General features: G+C 32.1%; 2 protein-coding genes across 2 annotated transcripts; one reads left to right on the top strand and one right to left on the bottom strand.

The window, feature by feature from the left end:
* Positions 1–4,347: 4,347 nt before the first annotated feature.
* LOC142627961 (benzaldehyde dehydrogenase, mitochondrial-like) lies at positions 4,348–9,184 on the top strand. The gene is made up of 11 exons (XM_075801867.1): positions 4,348–4,547; positions 5,593–5,733; positions 5,958–6,100; positions 6,221–6,374; positions 6,482–6,711; positions 7,179–7,268; positions 7,593–7,766; positions 7,861–7,998; positions 8,255–8,392; positions 8,473–8,534; positions 8,679–9,184. Exons 1-11 carry the CDS (start codon positions 4,469–4,471, stop codon positions 8,950–8,952), a joined length of 1,623 nt encoding a protein of 540 aa, XP_075657982.1. The 5' UTR covers positions 4,348–4,468; the 3' UTR covers positions 8,953–9,184.
* A 2,673-nt stretch (positions 9,185–11,857) lies between these two features.
* On the bottom strand, positions 11,858–13,727 carry LOC142629520 (putative xyloglucan endotransglucosylase/hydrolase protein 33). Its single transcript, XM_075803529.1, has 4 exons — positions 13,262–13,727; positions 13,069–13,169; positions 12,610–12,818; positions 11,858–12,382 (listed from the first exon to the last, which is right to left on the bottom strand). Exons 1-4 carry the CDS (start codon positions 13,488–13,490, stop codon positions 11,986–11,988), a joined length of 936 nt encoding a protein of 311 aa, XP_075659644.1. The 5' UTR covers positions 13,491–13,727; the 3' UTR covers positions 11,858–11,985.
* Positions 13,728–17,502: the final 3,775 nt, after the last annotated feature.

The raw sequence follows: 17,502 nt of genomic DNA, 5'->3' as shown, positions 1-17,502 counted from the left end.
AGGGTTCTTTAGAGTTTTTAGTGTCATACGTTTAGCTTAGCATCTATATATAGGGTTCGGTTAACATGTATAATGTATTCTTAGAACATTTGTTAATAAATCATTTACAAAAAGAATCATACCACTTTAATTAATGAGAATTATAAAAAGTTGTCAAAATTCTTATTTTCTTTTTCTTTTCTCGTAAAAAGTTTTTAAAAATATTTCTTAAACCAATATTCTTAGTACATCAGTTAATTTTTTCTTTAAATTATTAAGAAGGTGGCAAAAAATCAATTTCATTTATTTAAAATAAAAAGAATTTTGGAAGTCTATCACATAGTCATCCTAAGAATTCTAGTACATATGTTTTTAATTGGATGAGTTTTTTTTTATCTTATTTATTTTTGAATAGGTATTCAATGCTTATATATTATATTGATAACAAAAATAAACTTAAAAAAAGAGTACAAATAAAGAAGGTCTAATTAGGTTTCTTAACATTTGTTAAAGGACACTTTTAATAATTTTTTAATATAACTTTTATGAGAAACGTAAAAAAGCAGTCAAAGATCATTTTTTTTTTCTTATAAAAACTTTCTAAAAATAATTGTTAAACTAATGCCATTTGAGCACTCACATAAGTGAGTGTATAATAAAAAAATATGTAAATTTATATAATTTTACAATAATTATATAAATTGTATAAATTTATATTAACACTATTTATTTTTTATTTAGTTTTTTATTTTATTTTATTTACGTATACCAAACATGAAGAAAGAGAATAAATAATGATAGTTAAACAATTAAAAAATCAAGAAAAATTTATATTTTATTAAAATTCAGTGTAAAATAAAATTTTAAAAAGTGAATTTTTAGAAAAAAAAAATTATACTAAAATAAACATTAGATAAGGCATTTATGAACGGTTCCCACTTCCCAGTAAAGAAAGTTCCAATATTATAGCATTCGAATATAGATTTGCTTTTGCTTTTGCTTTTGCTTTTGCAACTGGGTGGTTGGAGGCACCGGGCACGTTTCTTATGCGTCACACTTGTCATCTCTTTCAACACATTTGAAAATAACAATAATAATAAGATTATAATAGTAATAATATTCAACGAGAATAAAATAAAATCAACGAGAATCATTCATGGTGCAAAACGCACTGTGCGCACACTCATACTGTTCATGCATTTTTTAGCAGTTTTTTTTATTAAAAATTGGTCCTACAATATTATTCATAGATTTAAAAATTATTTTGCTACAGTATTTTCAGATTTCAGCTGTATCCAAACGGACCTATATAGACTTAGTTTGGCTCGAAACTATCTATCAAAGTGAGAGACATGCATACAGTACTGTGAGTTTTAGCAGTTAGCACACCAAAAATCTGTTTCAATTCTTTTCCTTACAAATTATTAACTTTGTTTTTTTGGTTAAAATTATTAACATTTGAATTGAGACCATAAACTTACATCAAGACCACTTAATTCAATTACCAAAATTGTCTTTAAGTTTAATAGAAAACTCCTCTAGTGAGAGTAAATAATTTTTCTGTTTAATTGGCAATAAATTGCCTTTTTTTCCAATTGGATTGAGACATTATGGGCAACACTATGATTTAATTTTTAATGGATAAGGCTTGTGTTCAGTAAAAATTTCCACTGGACACGTCCGGATTCAGACACGTGTCTAAGAGTGGACACGTGTCCACCATCCAACGTGTCCAGTGAAAATTTTCACTAGACACAAGTCACACCCATTTCTAATTACCCAAAAGTGAAACAAGTGATTTTGACTGCCTAAAAAGCTATAATAAGTCAAAGCTCTAAATTAGAATTTATTAAAAATGTCTTTTATTCACACCATAATTTGGATAGGATCGGATAGTTGACAATAAATCTACTCTTATCCAAAACCCCACCTTAAGAATGGGAAATTCATATCCTACAAGCATTGTTAAAACAAACCTTCACTAGAATAGGAAAATCATATCATACACGAAATTCCACGTCATTTTTTTTTAATGGGAATTCCATGTGTGGATTCTTTTTTTTTGAAACCCATGTGTGGATTCTTAAGAAAGATGTTCAAGTGGATAAGGAGAAATTATTAGGTTCATTAGAAACACTGTTGAAATAATCTTCTTAGTCAATGAAATAATGCTATTTGTGCAAATGTGTGAGTCTAATATTTAATCAGCACAATAATTAAAAATTAAAAATTACTAAATGATGTCACATTTATATAAATAACAACGTTTTCTTAATTAGAAAAACCAGTAGACCTAATATAATTTCTTGTGGATTAGAGTTCTTTAGAGTTTTTAGTGTCATAAGTTTAGCTTATTATCTATTTATAGGGTCCGGTTAACATGTATAATGTATTTTAGGATATTTATTAATGAATCATTTATAAAAAGAATCATACCACTTTAATGAGAATTATAAAAAATGTCAAAACTTTTATTTTATTTTTCTTTTCTCTTAAAAAGTTTTTAAAAATATTTCTTAAACCAATATTCTTAGTGTATCCCTTAACTTTTCCTTTAATTTATTAATAAGGTGGCAAAAAATTAACTTCATTTATTTAAAATAAAAAATAAAAATAATTTTGGAAGTCTATCACATAGTCATCCTAAGAATTCTAGTGGATGTCTTTACGTGGACGAGTTTTTTTTTTTTTTTTTATCTTATTTATTTTTGAAAAGGTATTCAATGATTATAATTATATTATATTGATAAAAAAAAAAAAAACTTAGAACAAGAGTACAAATAAAGAAGGTCTGATTAGGTTTCTTAAATTTTTATTGGACAATTTTAAAAATTTTTTAATACCAATTTTATGAGAAAAGTAAAAAGCAGTCAAAAAATCAATTTTTTTTTCTTATAAAATTTTATAAAAATAATTGTTAAACCAATTTTATCTAAAAATAATCACTTAGTCTAATTTTTATTAATTGTTAAACCAATTTTATCTAAAAAAGATGTAAAATTTATATAATTTTATCTAAAATAATCGATATTAATGTGTAAATTTAGAAGTTTATTATAATAGTTGTATAAATTTATAATTAACATTTGTTATTGGACAATTTTAAAAAAATAATAATACTACTTTTATGAGAAAAGTAAAAAGCAGTCAAAAAATCAATTTTTTTTCTTATTAAATTTTATAAAAATAATTGTTAAACCAATTTTATCTAAAAATAATCACTTAGTCTAATTTCTATTAATTGTTAAACCAATTTTATCTAAAAAAGATGTAAAATTTACATAATTTTATCTAAAATAATCGATATTCCAACTGATGATGCGAAGAAAATCAGTAGGCTGGATGCTTCAGACTTGAAAGGACTACTGGTTCTTTCTACGGCCTGAAAAGGAAAGAAAAGCGTATCAAAGGCGACCGGGGCTGCCGGCCAAAAATCCTCCGATGGCAAAGTTAGTTTTTCCCTCTATGTAATCTGAGTTCCAACTTTTTTGGAGTAAAAACCGAACATACCTTGGCTTTTTCTGAAGCAGCCTTTATATAGTGTTCTTATAGGCAGTTATCAAAACTGGAACTTCTCCTGGATTCAAGGAGAAGTAGAAATCAGACGTAACTTGCATAACCGTCGGAAGTTATGCTCTTATTTCGCAACGGATACATGACGGTTATGCGTGGGATAAGGGATTGTCACATTATGTTCGGAGATTCTTCTAAGTATGATATCCTCGTCCTGGAGTTCCTTCGTTGAGTGTCCCTAAATTCCAAGTGTAGCATACTCGTCCACGAGTTTTATGTGGACGAGTCCTCTCGGGGCAGGTCACGCGCATCTCCTGGACGAAGGATGTAGCTTCACTATCATTCTCTGGACGGCCTTGTCCGTTACCCTCGTCCTGAGGATAACTCCTGGACGGCTGCCGAGGTGATGACCGTCCAGGGACGGTCTCAGCGTTTTCGTCCCACATCAAATGTGTAAATTTAGAAGTTTATTATAATAGTTGCATAAATTTATACTAATCCTATTCATTTTACATTTAATTTTTTTGTTAAACAATTAAAAACTCAAGAAAAAAATTATATTTTATTAAAATGCAGTGTAAAATAAAAAATATTTTAAAAAGTGATTTTTTTTTATAAATAAATTTTTATACCCAAAATAGAATAAGGCATTTTATGAACGGTTCCCACTTCCCAGTAAAGAAAGTTCCAATATTATAGATATGGATTTGCTTTTGCATTTCCAACTTGTTGGTTGGAGGCACGTTTGTAATGAGTCACACTTGTCATCTCTTTCAACACAGTTGAAAATAACAATAATATTAAGATTAAAATAATAGTAATAATATTCAAAGATAATAAAATAAAAATCAACGAGAATCATTCATTGGTGCAAAACTTTGAAGTGAAAGGCCATTATATAGACCGAGTTTGGTTCGAAACTATCTATCAAAGTGAGAGACATACAGTAAGTGTTGTGTGTGTCTTGTTAAGAACCATGGCTTCTCGGAGGATCTCTTCACTGCTTTCTCGTTCTTTCTCTGCTTCTTCTTCTTCTGCTACTCTGTTTTCTAGAGGTAAACCGTACCTTAAACTTTTATCTTTTAAGTTCTTTTGGATTTGTTTTGGTTGTTGTTTGATTCTGATATTCTATGTTTTGTGGGTTAGGACCGAGTTCTTTTTTTAAGGTTTGGTGTTTTCCAATGATGTTTTTGATCGGATCATTGTTATATCCCGGCTGTGTTTGGTTGACGAGAAAAATGTAATTGAACAAAAATGGAAACTAATCCAAACGGATCTGATTTTCTTTTTTGATTCTTAATTTCTTTTGCAAAATAAAAGGGTTGTAATTGAATATAATGCTTTCTTTTTTTTTCTTTTTTTTTTTTGGATTTGTAATTCAAATAATCGGATTTATTAGCTCACAAAAAGAAAAAGAAAAAGAATATATATATAGTCTGATAATTTTATAAATTTTAAATTCAATATATTTATGTGTTTGAATAAGATAATTATTCAGGCGAAAGCTAAAGTGAGGAGTGGTGACAAAATGAGAATGAAGTTTTGAACATTTCTACAAGGTTTTGATGTGTCAGCTAAAGATATTCACTGTGATAGTTTTTTCTAAAAAATAAATAAAAAACATTATTGTACGTATATTTCTTGCTCAGATTGGTAAATTGTCAACATCAACTACTAGTCTTTGTTTACTTTTGACGTTCTTGATTGTATATTGAAAATGACATTGTACTTGTATTTTTGCTAAATGCCTCCTCTGTTCTTGGATGTATTCTTAGAATAGTAATGGTCCCAATAATGTACCAAGTGCAATGAATTAGATTCTGTACTGGATTTGATTTTTTCCTAATCCATCAGAATTCTTCCAAAAATTAAATGAATAAAAAGAAATCAATTTATTTTTTATTTTTAATAGTTGGGTTGGGGATTTGAATTTGGATGTTTCCATAAACATCAGGATATGTGAAGCTCTTAGGAAAAAAAAAATCAAATTTTAAAAATAAATGAACTTGGGAATTTAGAAATGTTCTCTGATATTGTTCCTTGGTTTTGGGTTTGGTAATAATGCTCTTTTATTGGTTGAATGTTATTTTGTATTTTCAGGTAGGAATACTTCTAACTTGAGCAGAGGAATATATAAATATAGCACTGCTGCTGCTGCTGTTGAAGATCCAATTAATCCATCAGTTAAAGTAAATTATACCCAGCTTTTGATTGGTGGACAATTTGTGGATGCAGTATCAGGTAGGACTTTCCAATGTGAATGAGTTCTGGCTGAAATGGTAAACTTGCCGATTCAAAACCAATTGGATGCATGTATATATACTACTAATTTAAAAGAATAAAAAATTATCCATGCGTTGCAATATGCTAAATCTAAAATTTTTGGCAGTATGGTATCCTCAGACACATTATATTGTTATTTTGATATGTGCTGAAATTTATGCTATGGCTACATTTGGCCGCAGGGAAAACTTTTCAGACACTGGATCCTAGGACAGGGGAAGTGATTGCTAATATTGCTGAAGGTGATGCTGAGGATGTAAATCGAGCAGTTGCTGTTGCTCGCAAGGCATTTGATGAAGGACCATGGCCAAGGATGACTGCTTATGTAACTATTCCTTATTGTTCTTCCTATTTTTCACTTTTAATTTGATGTTGAAGGAAAACATCACTGTCTACAAACCATACAATTGATTTTTTTTTCCTTTAAATTTTAAATAATGTCCAGGAAAGGCAAAGGGTACTTTTGCGCTTTGCTGATTTGATTGAACAGCACAATGATGAACTTGCGGCACTTGAGACTTGGGACAATGGAAAGCCTTTTGAACAGGCCGCCAAAATTGAAGTTCCAATGTTGGCACGACTTATGCGATACTATGCTGGTATGTGCTGTGGATATAGTTCATCTTTTGCTTCATCAATTTTGAGTGTTCTTACATTTTATCTATTTTTGCTAGATTTCTAAGATTTCTATACATGAAACTTTCAGGGTGGGCGGATAAGATCCATGGTCTCACAGTTCCAGCTGATGGACCATACCATGTGCAAACCTTGCATGAACCTATTGGTGTTGCAGGCCAGATTATTCCATGGAATTTTCCTCTTCTCATGTTTGGTTGGAAGGTTGGGCCTGCATTAGCATGTGGCAACACTATTGTAATGAAAACAGCAGAGCAGACACCATTGTCTGCTCTCCTAGCATCAAAGCTTTTGCATGAGGTAGATCATGATCGAAACTTATGTTCTTTTCACATTGATGTTTTATGACTTATGCATTTACATTTAAAGTTGTTTCATTCGCCAAATTTCACAAATTACATGTTGGGCCTCGGCCATTAAAGTTCTTAACGTTTCATTGCGCTGTTCTAAATAGCAAATATTCTCTCACCCTCTCTCTCTTTGAATTAAGTTTTCACAAGAATTGGACCTGGTGCTACATGATTGTGGTTGATACAATCAGTTTTTTTTTTTTTTTTTAAAAGCTTGACTGGAGATACAAATTTTTCATCACATCACAATTGTTGAAAAAAATTTAGCAGAGGACTAGCACAAGTTTATATGTATTAGTGTTTTTCAATCTTCTGTTCATTTTGGACAAGATATTATAATAAACTGTATTGACTCATCTTCTTCTGAACATAAGGTGCTCTCTTTATCATCTATTGATCATGCAATCTTTGTAACAGGCTGGACTTCCTTCTGGTGTTCTAAATGTGGTCTCTGGTTTTGGTCCAACTGCTGGTGCAGCTATTGCCAGTCATATGGATGTGGATAAGGTAGTCTAAATGTCTCTTTTGGTTTTATTGGTCTTAAGGAGTTAAAAGGAGAAGAGTCGAACCAGTGACCTCCACTTCATGAGGCATGGTCTTCAGCTGAATTAAGATTGCATTCCTATTAGATGTAATTTGCTTCTCATGAAAGATAAAAATTTCTTCTAAGGGTGTTTAGCAATCAACTGGGATATTTATTTGTTATTCCATAAAATTTTGAAATGAATAGGGGGAATACTAAAAATCCAGGACGCATCTTCTCATATTGTATATACAGATCTTTGCTTAATTGCTTGTATGTCTCCTAAACTCTCAGTAATTTCTGTGCAGCTTGCTTTCACTGGATCAACAGCTACAGGAAAAGTTGTTCTTCAATTGGCAGCAAAAAGCAATCTAAAGCCAGTTACTTTGGAACTTGGAGGGAAATCACCCTTTATTGTATGTGAGGATGCTGATGTAGATAAGGCTGTTGAGCTTGCACACTTTGCTTTGTTCTTTAATCAGGTTTGACCATAGGATTGTTCTGACACTATGATTTGTCTTAAGGAAGTTAAAATTCATTTTATTGATTTTGATTTTGATTTTGTCCAATCTGCAGGGACAATGCTGCTGTGCTGGATCACGTACATTTGTACATGAGCGTGTATATGATGAGTTTGTAGAGAAAGCAAAGGCACGTGCTTTGAATCGTTCTGTTGGTGATCCATTCAGGGGGGGCATAGAACAAGGTCCTCAGGTAATCAATAACAATTCTTCATGTGAAAATTGATTTTTAATGTCTTGTTTATATGCTTGGCACTGATCTTACATCTTCAATGTTGAAAGTTGTTTGAAAAGCCTCACCTTCATTTATAACTTTTACCTTTTGCATGTAATGCTTCATAAAATTTTGGACAATACCAGTAATGTCTCTTTCTGCTTCTATTTACTACGAGTACAAACTGGCTTGCTAACTTTAGTGATACTAAATGTTGCTTACTCAAATGAATCAGATTGACACGGATCAATTTGACAAAATCCTGAAGTACATAAATTCTGGTATTGAAAGTGGAGCTACCCTTGAAACTGGGGGAGAGAGATTTGGCAACAAGGGCTATTACATTAAGCCCACAGTGTTCTCAAATGTTAAGGTACCTTTTAGTTTTACCATCATTTTACCCCGAAGATTGAAACATGATTTATGAATGCAACTAACTGTAACTTATATCAGGATGATATGTTGATAGCGAAAGATGAGATATTTGGTCCAGTGCAGACCATCTTGAAATACAAGTGAGAAACTGAGTCCTTTTTACATTTAGACGTGATATTGGATGCATCTTTAGATTTATAATATTTAATTTGAGTCATGAACTTGATCCATTTTAAATGGAGAGAGTATCCTAATACTTTCTGAATGTCTTATTATGATTTCAGGGACCTTGATGAGGTGATTCGAAGAGCGAATTCCACGCACTACGGGCTTGCTGCTGGGGTGTTTACACACAACATAGACACTGCTAACACTTTAACACGTGCATTACGAGTAGGGACGGTATGGGTGAACTGCTTTGATACATTTGATGCTGCAATTCCTTTTGGTGGGTACAAGATGAGTGGGCATGGAAGAGAGAAAGGAATTTACAGTTTGAGTAATTACTTGCAAGTGAAGGCTGTTGTCACTGCTTTGAATAATCCAGCATGGCTCTGAGTTCAATTTGCTTTTTCCATCTGCGGCATTTGCAAATAAAATAAAGAGAAGACTGGATCAAAATTGGAGGCTATGTTAGAACGATGACGATGATAAAATCTTTGTTTGTAATTGACTGCAAATCTTGGATAGGATTTCCTCATTTTGGTCGATGTGTGAATCAATTGTGCAGCAGTCTATATTTAATAAATTGACTTTTAGCTTTTTTTTAATTTAACTCCTTTTGGGACTATATTAAAGGGTGTGAATTATTTCCCTCTCTCTTTTGGTAGTCAACAATGTCAATTACTTCTGGTATCTTGCATTTATTGTAGACTTAAGCACCACATGTTTTCGTCCTCTGGCTGCTGCAATAGTTGCACGTAATTAGTTTTTCTGTCTATGGACAAATTGTCCATATTTCACAGCTCACACACGGCTGCCTGTCCGTATAGAGGTCTTCATTTTTGTGGAATTCAGAAAAACAAGATATGTACCGTTCAAGGGATGTGGGTATAGTTAGCTTAACAAGTAACGTCCTAGCTCAACAAGTAATGTCCCATATTGTTGAATATGAGAACTAGGTTTGAATCTCATGTCCATTAAAAAGAAATTAATTGTATTTTTGGACGGGCCATAAATAGCAATTATCATAAAATTTAGTGTTAAACAATCATCTTATATGGTGCTTTATAGTTCGTTTAGGTAGTAAAAAAAATAAATTATTAAAAAAAAAACCTTATTGGACATCTCTTTTCTCCCTAGTAACCCCAAATGTTTTTGAAATAAAAAAACTTGATTTGAGATGATATATTTGGTGAGAGCAGTTGACAGCCAAAGTCTTCCCATGCTCCCCTTGTGATATGTGACATTAAAGTAGGTAAAGGGAGTAGTTGAAAGAAAGGAAACGAAACCTCTCTCTCTCTCTCTCTCTCTCTCTCTCTCTCTCATCAATAGTTGTGTGTGCCAAACAGTATAATTTTGAAAAAATTTTAGGCGGATGACATGCGTTCAAAGTTTATTAGTTAGTTAGACTCTTTTTTGGAAATCGAGTATAGTAAAATCGACTTCCAGCCAAAATCGCCAAAATCGAGTTTAATATACTCGACTTCCTATCGAAAATTAGATCTGAGATGGATAAAAAAGGAAGTCGAGTATAGTAAACTAGATTTTGGCTGGAATTTTGGCTGGAAGTCGATTTTGCTGTACTCGATTTCCAAAAAACAGTCTAACTAACTAATAAACTTTGAACGCATGCCATCCGCCTAAAATTTTCCCAATATTATACTGTTTGACAAATTTTGCCGAATGTATATAGATTAAATGGTACATTATGCATTTTAACCTCCACCTATATTGGGCTACGGTATTGACTTATATTATGCATTTTCTGTGTTCTGAAAGTTCATAAGAATTACTTTTTTATTAGGCTTGCTCGAGATGAAATCTTAAGTTCTGTCAATAAACACCCTTAATGTATAACCCAATATGAAAAAAAAAAATTTGTCAAAAATATAATATACTCTATCTACATTAGTTGTGGTGGGTCCAAGTAAGGATAATTGTGAAAATTTGAAAATTTTAGTGCAATTTTTTATGAATCAAGGTCCAAGGCCTAAGGTCCCTTACAAGAGAAAAGCTCTCAAATAAAGAACAATAAGCGATTTTTTTTTTTTTTTACAAAAAAAAAAAATTATGAGAGTTTTTGTTTCCCTCCACTGTGAAAAGACCTAGAAAATTAAGTGATATTAAGTATTACAAATTTAACTATATAGGTCTTATAAATTAATGTATCATAAATCACAAAAAATAATTCAAATACTTATTTATAATTTTATTAAAGTGTCACCAATTATGTTTATGGTTACATTAGTTTGTAAGTTTTTCGTACTAAAATTTTTGATAGCTTTAGCATTTTCCTAAAAGAGAATTATGTATTAATTGAAATCCAACTTAATCACTAAAGTGAATTAGTTATATTAAAAGGTAAAAATAATGAATTTTAAATAAAAAATTACAATTTCGAACATTAACTAAATAAATATTATTTAAATATAAAATGGCACATTTGGTTTGATCTCTTACAGTTGTGCTCTTAATTAATGTGACAATGCCTTCACTGGCGGTTCCAAGTTAGAGTTAGGGTGGTCACAAGACCACCTTGACATGGAAAAAAAGTCATTATTAGATATAAAATTTAAAAATTTTATGATTTTTCTTACTTTAAAAAAAATGTGGGACGACCCTAAATTTTTTTAAGTCCAATATAATTAAACTTTGGACAAAGTTTAGCAACAAACTTGGTTGTAGATTAATGCTATAACTTCATTCAATATTTTTTTATTAGATATGAATTTTAACAATTCCACAATTAGATTGCATTTTTTTTTTATATCCGTCATGCTTGCAAAATGTCAAGAAAATTAAAGATAAATAGCTTATGTCATCAATCACATGTTTAATTTTTTAGTTTTTATAGTCTAAAATTATAGGCAAAAAATAAGTTTATGGATTAAATAGTAAATAACATCCGATTGACGTGAAACTTGACATGTGTTTTAAGAACATAAAAAATATACAATTTAACGGTTAGATTTTCAAAATATGTTGTTATTTTAAATTGTTTAGTGAAAATTGTAGTCCTAAGCTACAACTAAGTTTATAGGCAAATTTTGGTCCTTTTAACAATATATTGGGCCTTTACAAACAAAAAGAAAAATTCAAGAAAAATTTTATTTAACAAAAATTTTGAAAGAGATAAACTTGCAGCATTGATAATAAGATATAAGTATCTTTTTTATTAAATATTGTATAATTTAAGTTTCTTAATGACCATGTTGAAAAAAATTCCTTGCGCCGCTACTGAAGTCCTTCAATGTTATGATTCACTTTGACTTTGTGAAGAACAAAAAGAATTAAGAGAGAGTACCATATAAACAATTTGGTTTATTTGATCTCTATCAGTCGGGTTCTTAGTGTGAAAATGCCTTTCAATGTTATTCAATTGCATTTTCACAAATGAATAAGTAATAAATATGAATGCCAAAAGATCTTTTACTTGCACTCAGGTGGCAGGACCTTAAATCTGGATGTATCTTTACAATAAGAGTAGAACATTAGCTTCCTTCTTGCCCAGTCCATTGCCTCAATCTGCTGCTCTGATAGCTTAACAAACTCTGGTCCCTCAACAGGGTCAGCGCTAGAAGTACCAGCCTTAGAACATGAAGAAACTGGAGCTGTTGGATTCCATATGCAGCCACTCATTTCCACATTTGCAAAAGAAGCTACAAATGGAGCATATTTGTAATTTACTGGGTATTTTCCTCCATGGGTTGCCCAATCTGAGCCATCCCAAATTGTTGCATAAACTGACATGGGTTTTGATGGATAAACATAAGAGAAGGCACTGTTGTGAATAAACTCTCTTACAGGTATGTTGTCCACTAGAAACCTGCATTAGGTATGTTACAATATCAGTTAAAAATAATTAAATTCACCATTTTCATAATAGTTTAAGCTTTTGGAACTCGTGGTTCTGAAAGTTCAAACTCTCACGTGTTGTGCTCCACTTATTAAAGTCAAGTTTAGGCTCACACGTGAGCCAAAGTGTCAGAATAATGGTAATAAAACTTGCGCGCAGGCGTGTCTGTGTATGTATGTGAGTTTTGATTGTCTTACACTGTATGGTAGCTGTTCCAGATGATGCTGTATTGATGATGCTGCACTGTTGGGTCAAACCAGAGGTAGAATTTCTCTTCCCTTCCAGTGCTTACACTTCCATTAGCGTATATATTTGTTTGGAAGGCCCAGTCGTTTCTTTTGTCATGACCAAGCAGCTCTATGTCAATCTCATCATGGTTATGAGGGAAAGTATCTGCATTTGACAACTGAAAATTCCCCTTTCTAGTCAATATATTTGGATACATATTCTCATGTTCAAATTAATGAATTTTGTACCATGCAAGCATATATAGCCATATGTTTAAAATTAATACATGCATGTCAATTGAAAAAACTATGTCTAATGTACAATTCTGTATACGCTTAGGCATACAACATGTACAATATTGCAGCCATATGTATTATGTTGCATGTGAGCGTGAGTGTGACTTCTTGTATGTGAATGAAAGAGCTTACATAGAAGGCTACTACAACTCCAGATGAGAGACCAGATGGCAGCTTAATTGCAGCACTGAAGAATCCGTAGTAATATTTGTTTTTTGAGACCAATCCAGCTCCTATAAAACAACATAAAGGGATACACATTAGAGCAAATTCTGAAAATACAATTTCATGTATTGTAAGCCATAATATGTAAATGACTTTATACCTGATGTTTTGTCAAGAGCAAGATTGGCCATGGAACCATTACTGATTAGCTGGATGTTTGAGCCTCCAAAGGACTTAGAAAAGCCTTGATCAATTGAGACATGTGGAAAGTAATCTGTTAAATGTACAACACTTGGAGGCGAGTAAGGTCTACTATGTGAAGACACCAATAAGGTCATGCAGAAGACTAAGAGGCCTGAAAAGAGTATTTTGTCTTGCAGAAAAGCCATCCTTTATTGGATGGATGCAAAGAAAATATGAACGGTTGGGTTATATATTGGGAGTTTTTAGTTAGAGAGGTTCAAAATCATGCTTGGTTGTTATTAGCTGGCTCTCTCTCTTTTCCTTGTATGTATTTCAGTAGTCACTTTGGATCTTAAAGACAATGATTAAGAACAATCAGGTGGGGGTGACTCTGAGAAGTATGACAGGGCTTGTGGGGCTGCCTAAAAGTTAGGGGCATGACTAGACAATTACTTCATTGATGGGTTCTATACTGCTATTAGTATTACCTGCAAAGTCCATTGAATATGTTTCCTTTCTAGTACTGCGTGTGGACCATACGCTACATATGTCCATGGCTTGGCATGGACCAAAAGGAAAACAGATTTTTTGTCTGTAACTGGTCATCCCATGCCAATGTTGCTGGCTTATGCAAAGCAATAAGCAAGCACCACCACTGATGTCAAGTTCCCATCATTTTGATTCAATTGATAATTTTTTTTTTTTCCGTTTTCAATTAAGAGTGATGATTTTTTCCACGAATGTTGACATGATCTGTTATCATTGAAGTAACATCATTTTAACTTGAATTGACCATAGCAATCAAAACAATTTATGCCAGTAATTGTAAAATACAATCAAATCTAATTGATACATGTTCAGGTCAACCACATATAATTTTTTCTTTTATTTGATTTTATACTCTGTATTAGTACTTAAAATTAAGATGTTCTCTTTTATTACTTCTATTAATGTTATTTTTTATTCTGTTAACTTGAATCAACTCAAATTTTCTCATTGGTGAAGTAATTGTTCTTTTTCTAATATGAATAAATCATTTAAGAGACTCTCCATCATCTTTTTATCAATAAGAGTCACTCCTATCTTGAAGTGACTCAAGCGTTGTGAAAAATGTTGTATTTAACTATTTTTATTCCCTCCTCCCCCACTTTTGTATTTTCCTTATTTTGACTTGGTATTGAACGAGGCATGTAGTCATGTAGAACTTTCATTCAATTGGGTGGGGAAACACCTGAAATTGACCAATTGGTTTACAAACTTATTATGACAAAGAAAATTTCATACAAAAAAAGCTGACACTGACCAGCAATATCTATTTATTTTTATTGTAATGGTCAATTTGCCAGTAGATTTCTAGCTGGCTCCGAGTGATATTTGATATGACTACTAACAATATTGGCATATAGTGCACCGAAAGTCCTTGGAAGTACCCTTAATATTTAAGGTATTATTGAGTGGCTTCCATCTGCCAAATTCTGTTTAGTAATTTGTCTCTTTAAAAAAAATTGAAGACAGCAGATGATCTTGAAAATCTAGGCTAGTCTGTCAAATAGGATGGTGTCTGGGGACAATTTGCTAGTATTAGCTGATGAGAGTGCCTAGAAGAAGATAGGAGAGGATCTCATCTCTCAGATGCATATGTTTTTAGCTTCTGATGTTAATTGTTTTCAATATAACTTCCTGAACCCAACACAATTTGCAGTGTAGCACACTGTCATGCATAGGAAACACACATGGATGTGCACATGTGCAAGTGGTTAAAGGGCTGTGAGTGAGTGTAGTCATTGCACTTAAAGCTTTTGGACAAATTTGATCAGAATTGAATGGTTACTGTGGGAGACTGGGAGGTGAATGTAGCCATTACCAGGGCCGAGACCCAAAGGCCCGAGAAGGCATAAAGAAGGTCTGGAGGCCTAGTGCAACCAATGGGTCCAGAGGCCCACTCCAAAGAATCCCCCTTCGAAGGTCCAAATCAAAAGAACTATGTTCCCACCTCGGGTTAAGTAACACTGGTACCTGGCCGAAGATAAACCCGAGAACCACAGCCATCACGACCACCGCCAAGGAGCCAGAAGAGGTAGCAACTAAACAGACAACAGTTACCTCTGCATTAATTAAGCAACCCCACTTAATTTGAGCGGCATTTATTACTAAATGACTATCCTAAACAGTGTCTTAAATTTAAAATTTCACTCAAATCCACAAGAGGGGAAAAAGACACCTAATGTAACAAGTATCTCTTTGCCACTATCACCACAACCCATCTTCTAAGAAGAGGACTCCTCCACTATAAATAGGAAAATACCCCTATTTAAGAGGGAATACCGAAAAATAGGAAAGTTAAGTGCATATTGAAAAAAGAGTGAATCTATAACAATCCTAGGAGAGTTATAACCTTGAATTCTTGTGTTAATTTCCATATCCTAATCAATTTTTGTATTCCTTTTTATCATCTCTTGGTTACTTGAATCTTTTCCTTAGTTCTCCCATTGTCCCGATTCCAACAAGTAAATTGTGTTCATCAAAAGTTCCTAGGGCCCACCTTGGAAGTTTTGACCCGCACAATTGCCAAAATTTGTAGTTATATCATTTGGTATTTGGTAGTAATATGAAATGTTTTTGCTTCCAATAAATTCAGAATCATAAGAATAAACTTAGGCATACATCAATTTGTATATTACCTTAAACCTACAGAAACCCTGCGATGTGACACGAATCTGGTCAGGAAGGTCAACATGGAGTACGAATTCAACAAGGAGAATCCCAGATTTTCTATTAACATGTGTTAATCCTCCAGATGATATAAAAAAATAAAAATAAAAAGGTTAACCATTAGAAAGTTGAGGTATATTGTCTCTTTCAAGCTAAATGGAAGTAAAATATGTGATTCTAAATGCATGGAAGCCATTTAAGTCACAATAGTAGAAACTAATTTATTTCTTTGGATCAAAATAAAGAAAAAATGTAGAACACTCTGGTGTGGTGTGGTGTGGAGTTCTTTTAAAAGCTTCAGTGTCCCCAAGCAGATTTAGAAACACTTTTTGCAGGATCTTTTAGGGTTTGTTTGGTACGTTTGTTTAAACAACATTTTTCAATTTTTTTTAGAAATACGTATGGATGAAAAAGTGTGTGAAAATACATGTAATGTTATTTAAAAACTGAAAACATGTGTTTAAAATTGTATACCAAACAAACCTTTAAGCTTTTGTTTCCTTCTTGTTTTGTGTGCATCCACATCTAGGCTAAAAGGTGATGAGTCATGAGAGGCGTGTGACACACCTCCGTGAGTGAGGTATATTGTCTCTTTCAAGCTAAATGGAAGTAAAATATGTGATTCTAAATGCATGGAAGCCATTTAAGTCACAATAGTAGAAACTAATTTATTTCTTTGGATCAAAATAAAGAAAAAATGTAGAACACTCTTGTTTAGCAAAAAAAAAAAATGTAGAACACTCTGGTGTGGTGTGGAGTTCTTTTAAAAGTTGCAGTGTCCCCAAACAGATTTAGAAACACTTTTTTTAGGATTTTTTTGTTTGGTACGTTTGTTTAAACAATATTTTTTAATTTTTTTAGAAATATGTGTAGATAAAAAAATGTGTAAAAATACGTGTAATATTATTTAAAAATTAAAAGCATATATTTAAAATTGTGTACCAAATAAACCCTTAGCCTTTTGTTTCCTTGTTGTTTTGTTTTTGTAAAGTGCATCCACATCTAGGCCAAAAGGTAATGAGTCATGAGAGGCGTGTGACACCTCCGTGAGTGAAGCCTCGTTTATTGAATCTTTTTTTTTTTTTTAAATTGATAAATAGAACGATTGTTAATTTAATTATGCTAGGAGTTCAAATCAACATGTGCAAAAGTGTTGTCCGTACAAATATTTGGGGCATTTGTTTATTTTATTTTATTTTTTAGAAAAGCATTTATTTATATTTAAGCGCACTTTAGATACCTAGATCCTGTATTGTAATTTCCCACATGCGTATAGCGCAAGTAATAGGGCAGTATTAACGATACATGTAGCTTCATTACATCTTTTTTCCTGTTTCTTTTCTACTGTTCACATCCCATAAATCTTGGGTTGGATTTCTTGTTTCCTAACAAAAAGGAGCAACTAGAGAGATGTTACGTCCACAATATTTTCACAATAAATTAGAGGTAATTAGTTGTTATTGGCGTTTACAACATTTTTACAACAAATCAGAGGTAATTAGTTGT

This window comes from Castanea sativa, chromosome 3 (assembly GCF_040712315.1).
Source record: "Castanea sativa cultivar Marrone di Chiusa Pesio chromosome 3, ASM4071231v1".
Classification (NCBI taxonomy): domain Eukaryota; kingdom Viridiplantae; phylum Streptophyta; class Magnoliopsida; order Fagales; family Fagaceae; genus Castanea; species Castanea sativa.
This window is presented reverse-complemented; position numbering and strand designations above follow the sequence as displayed.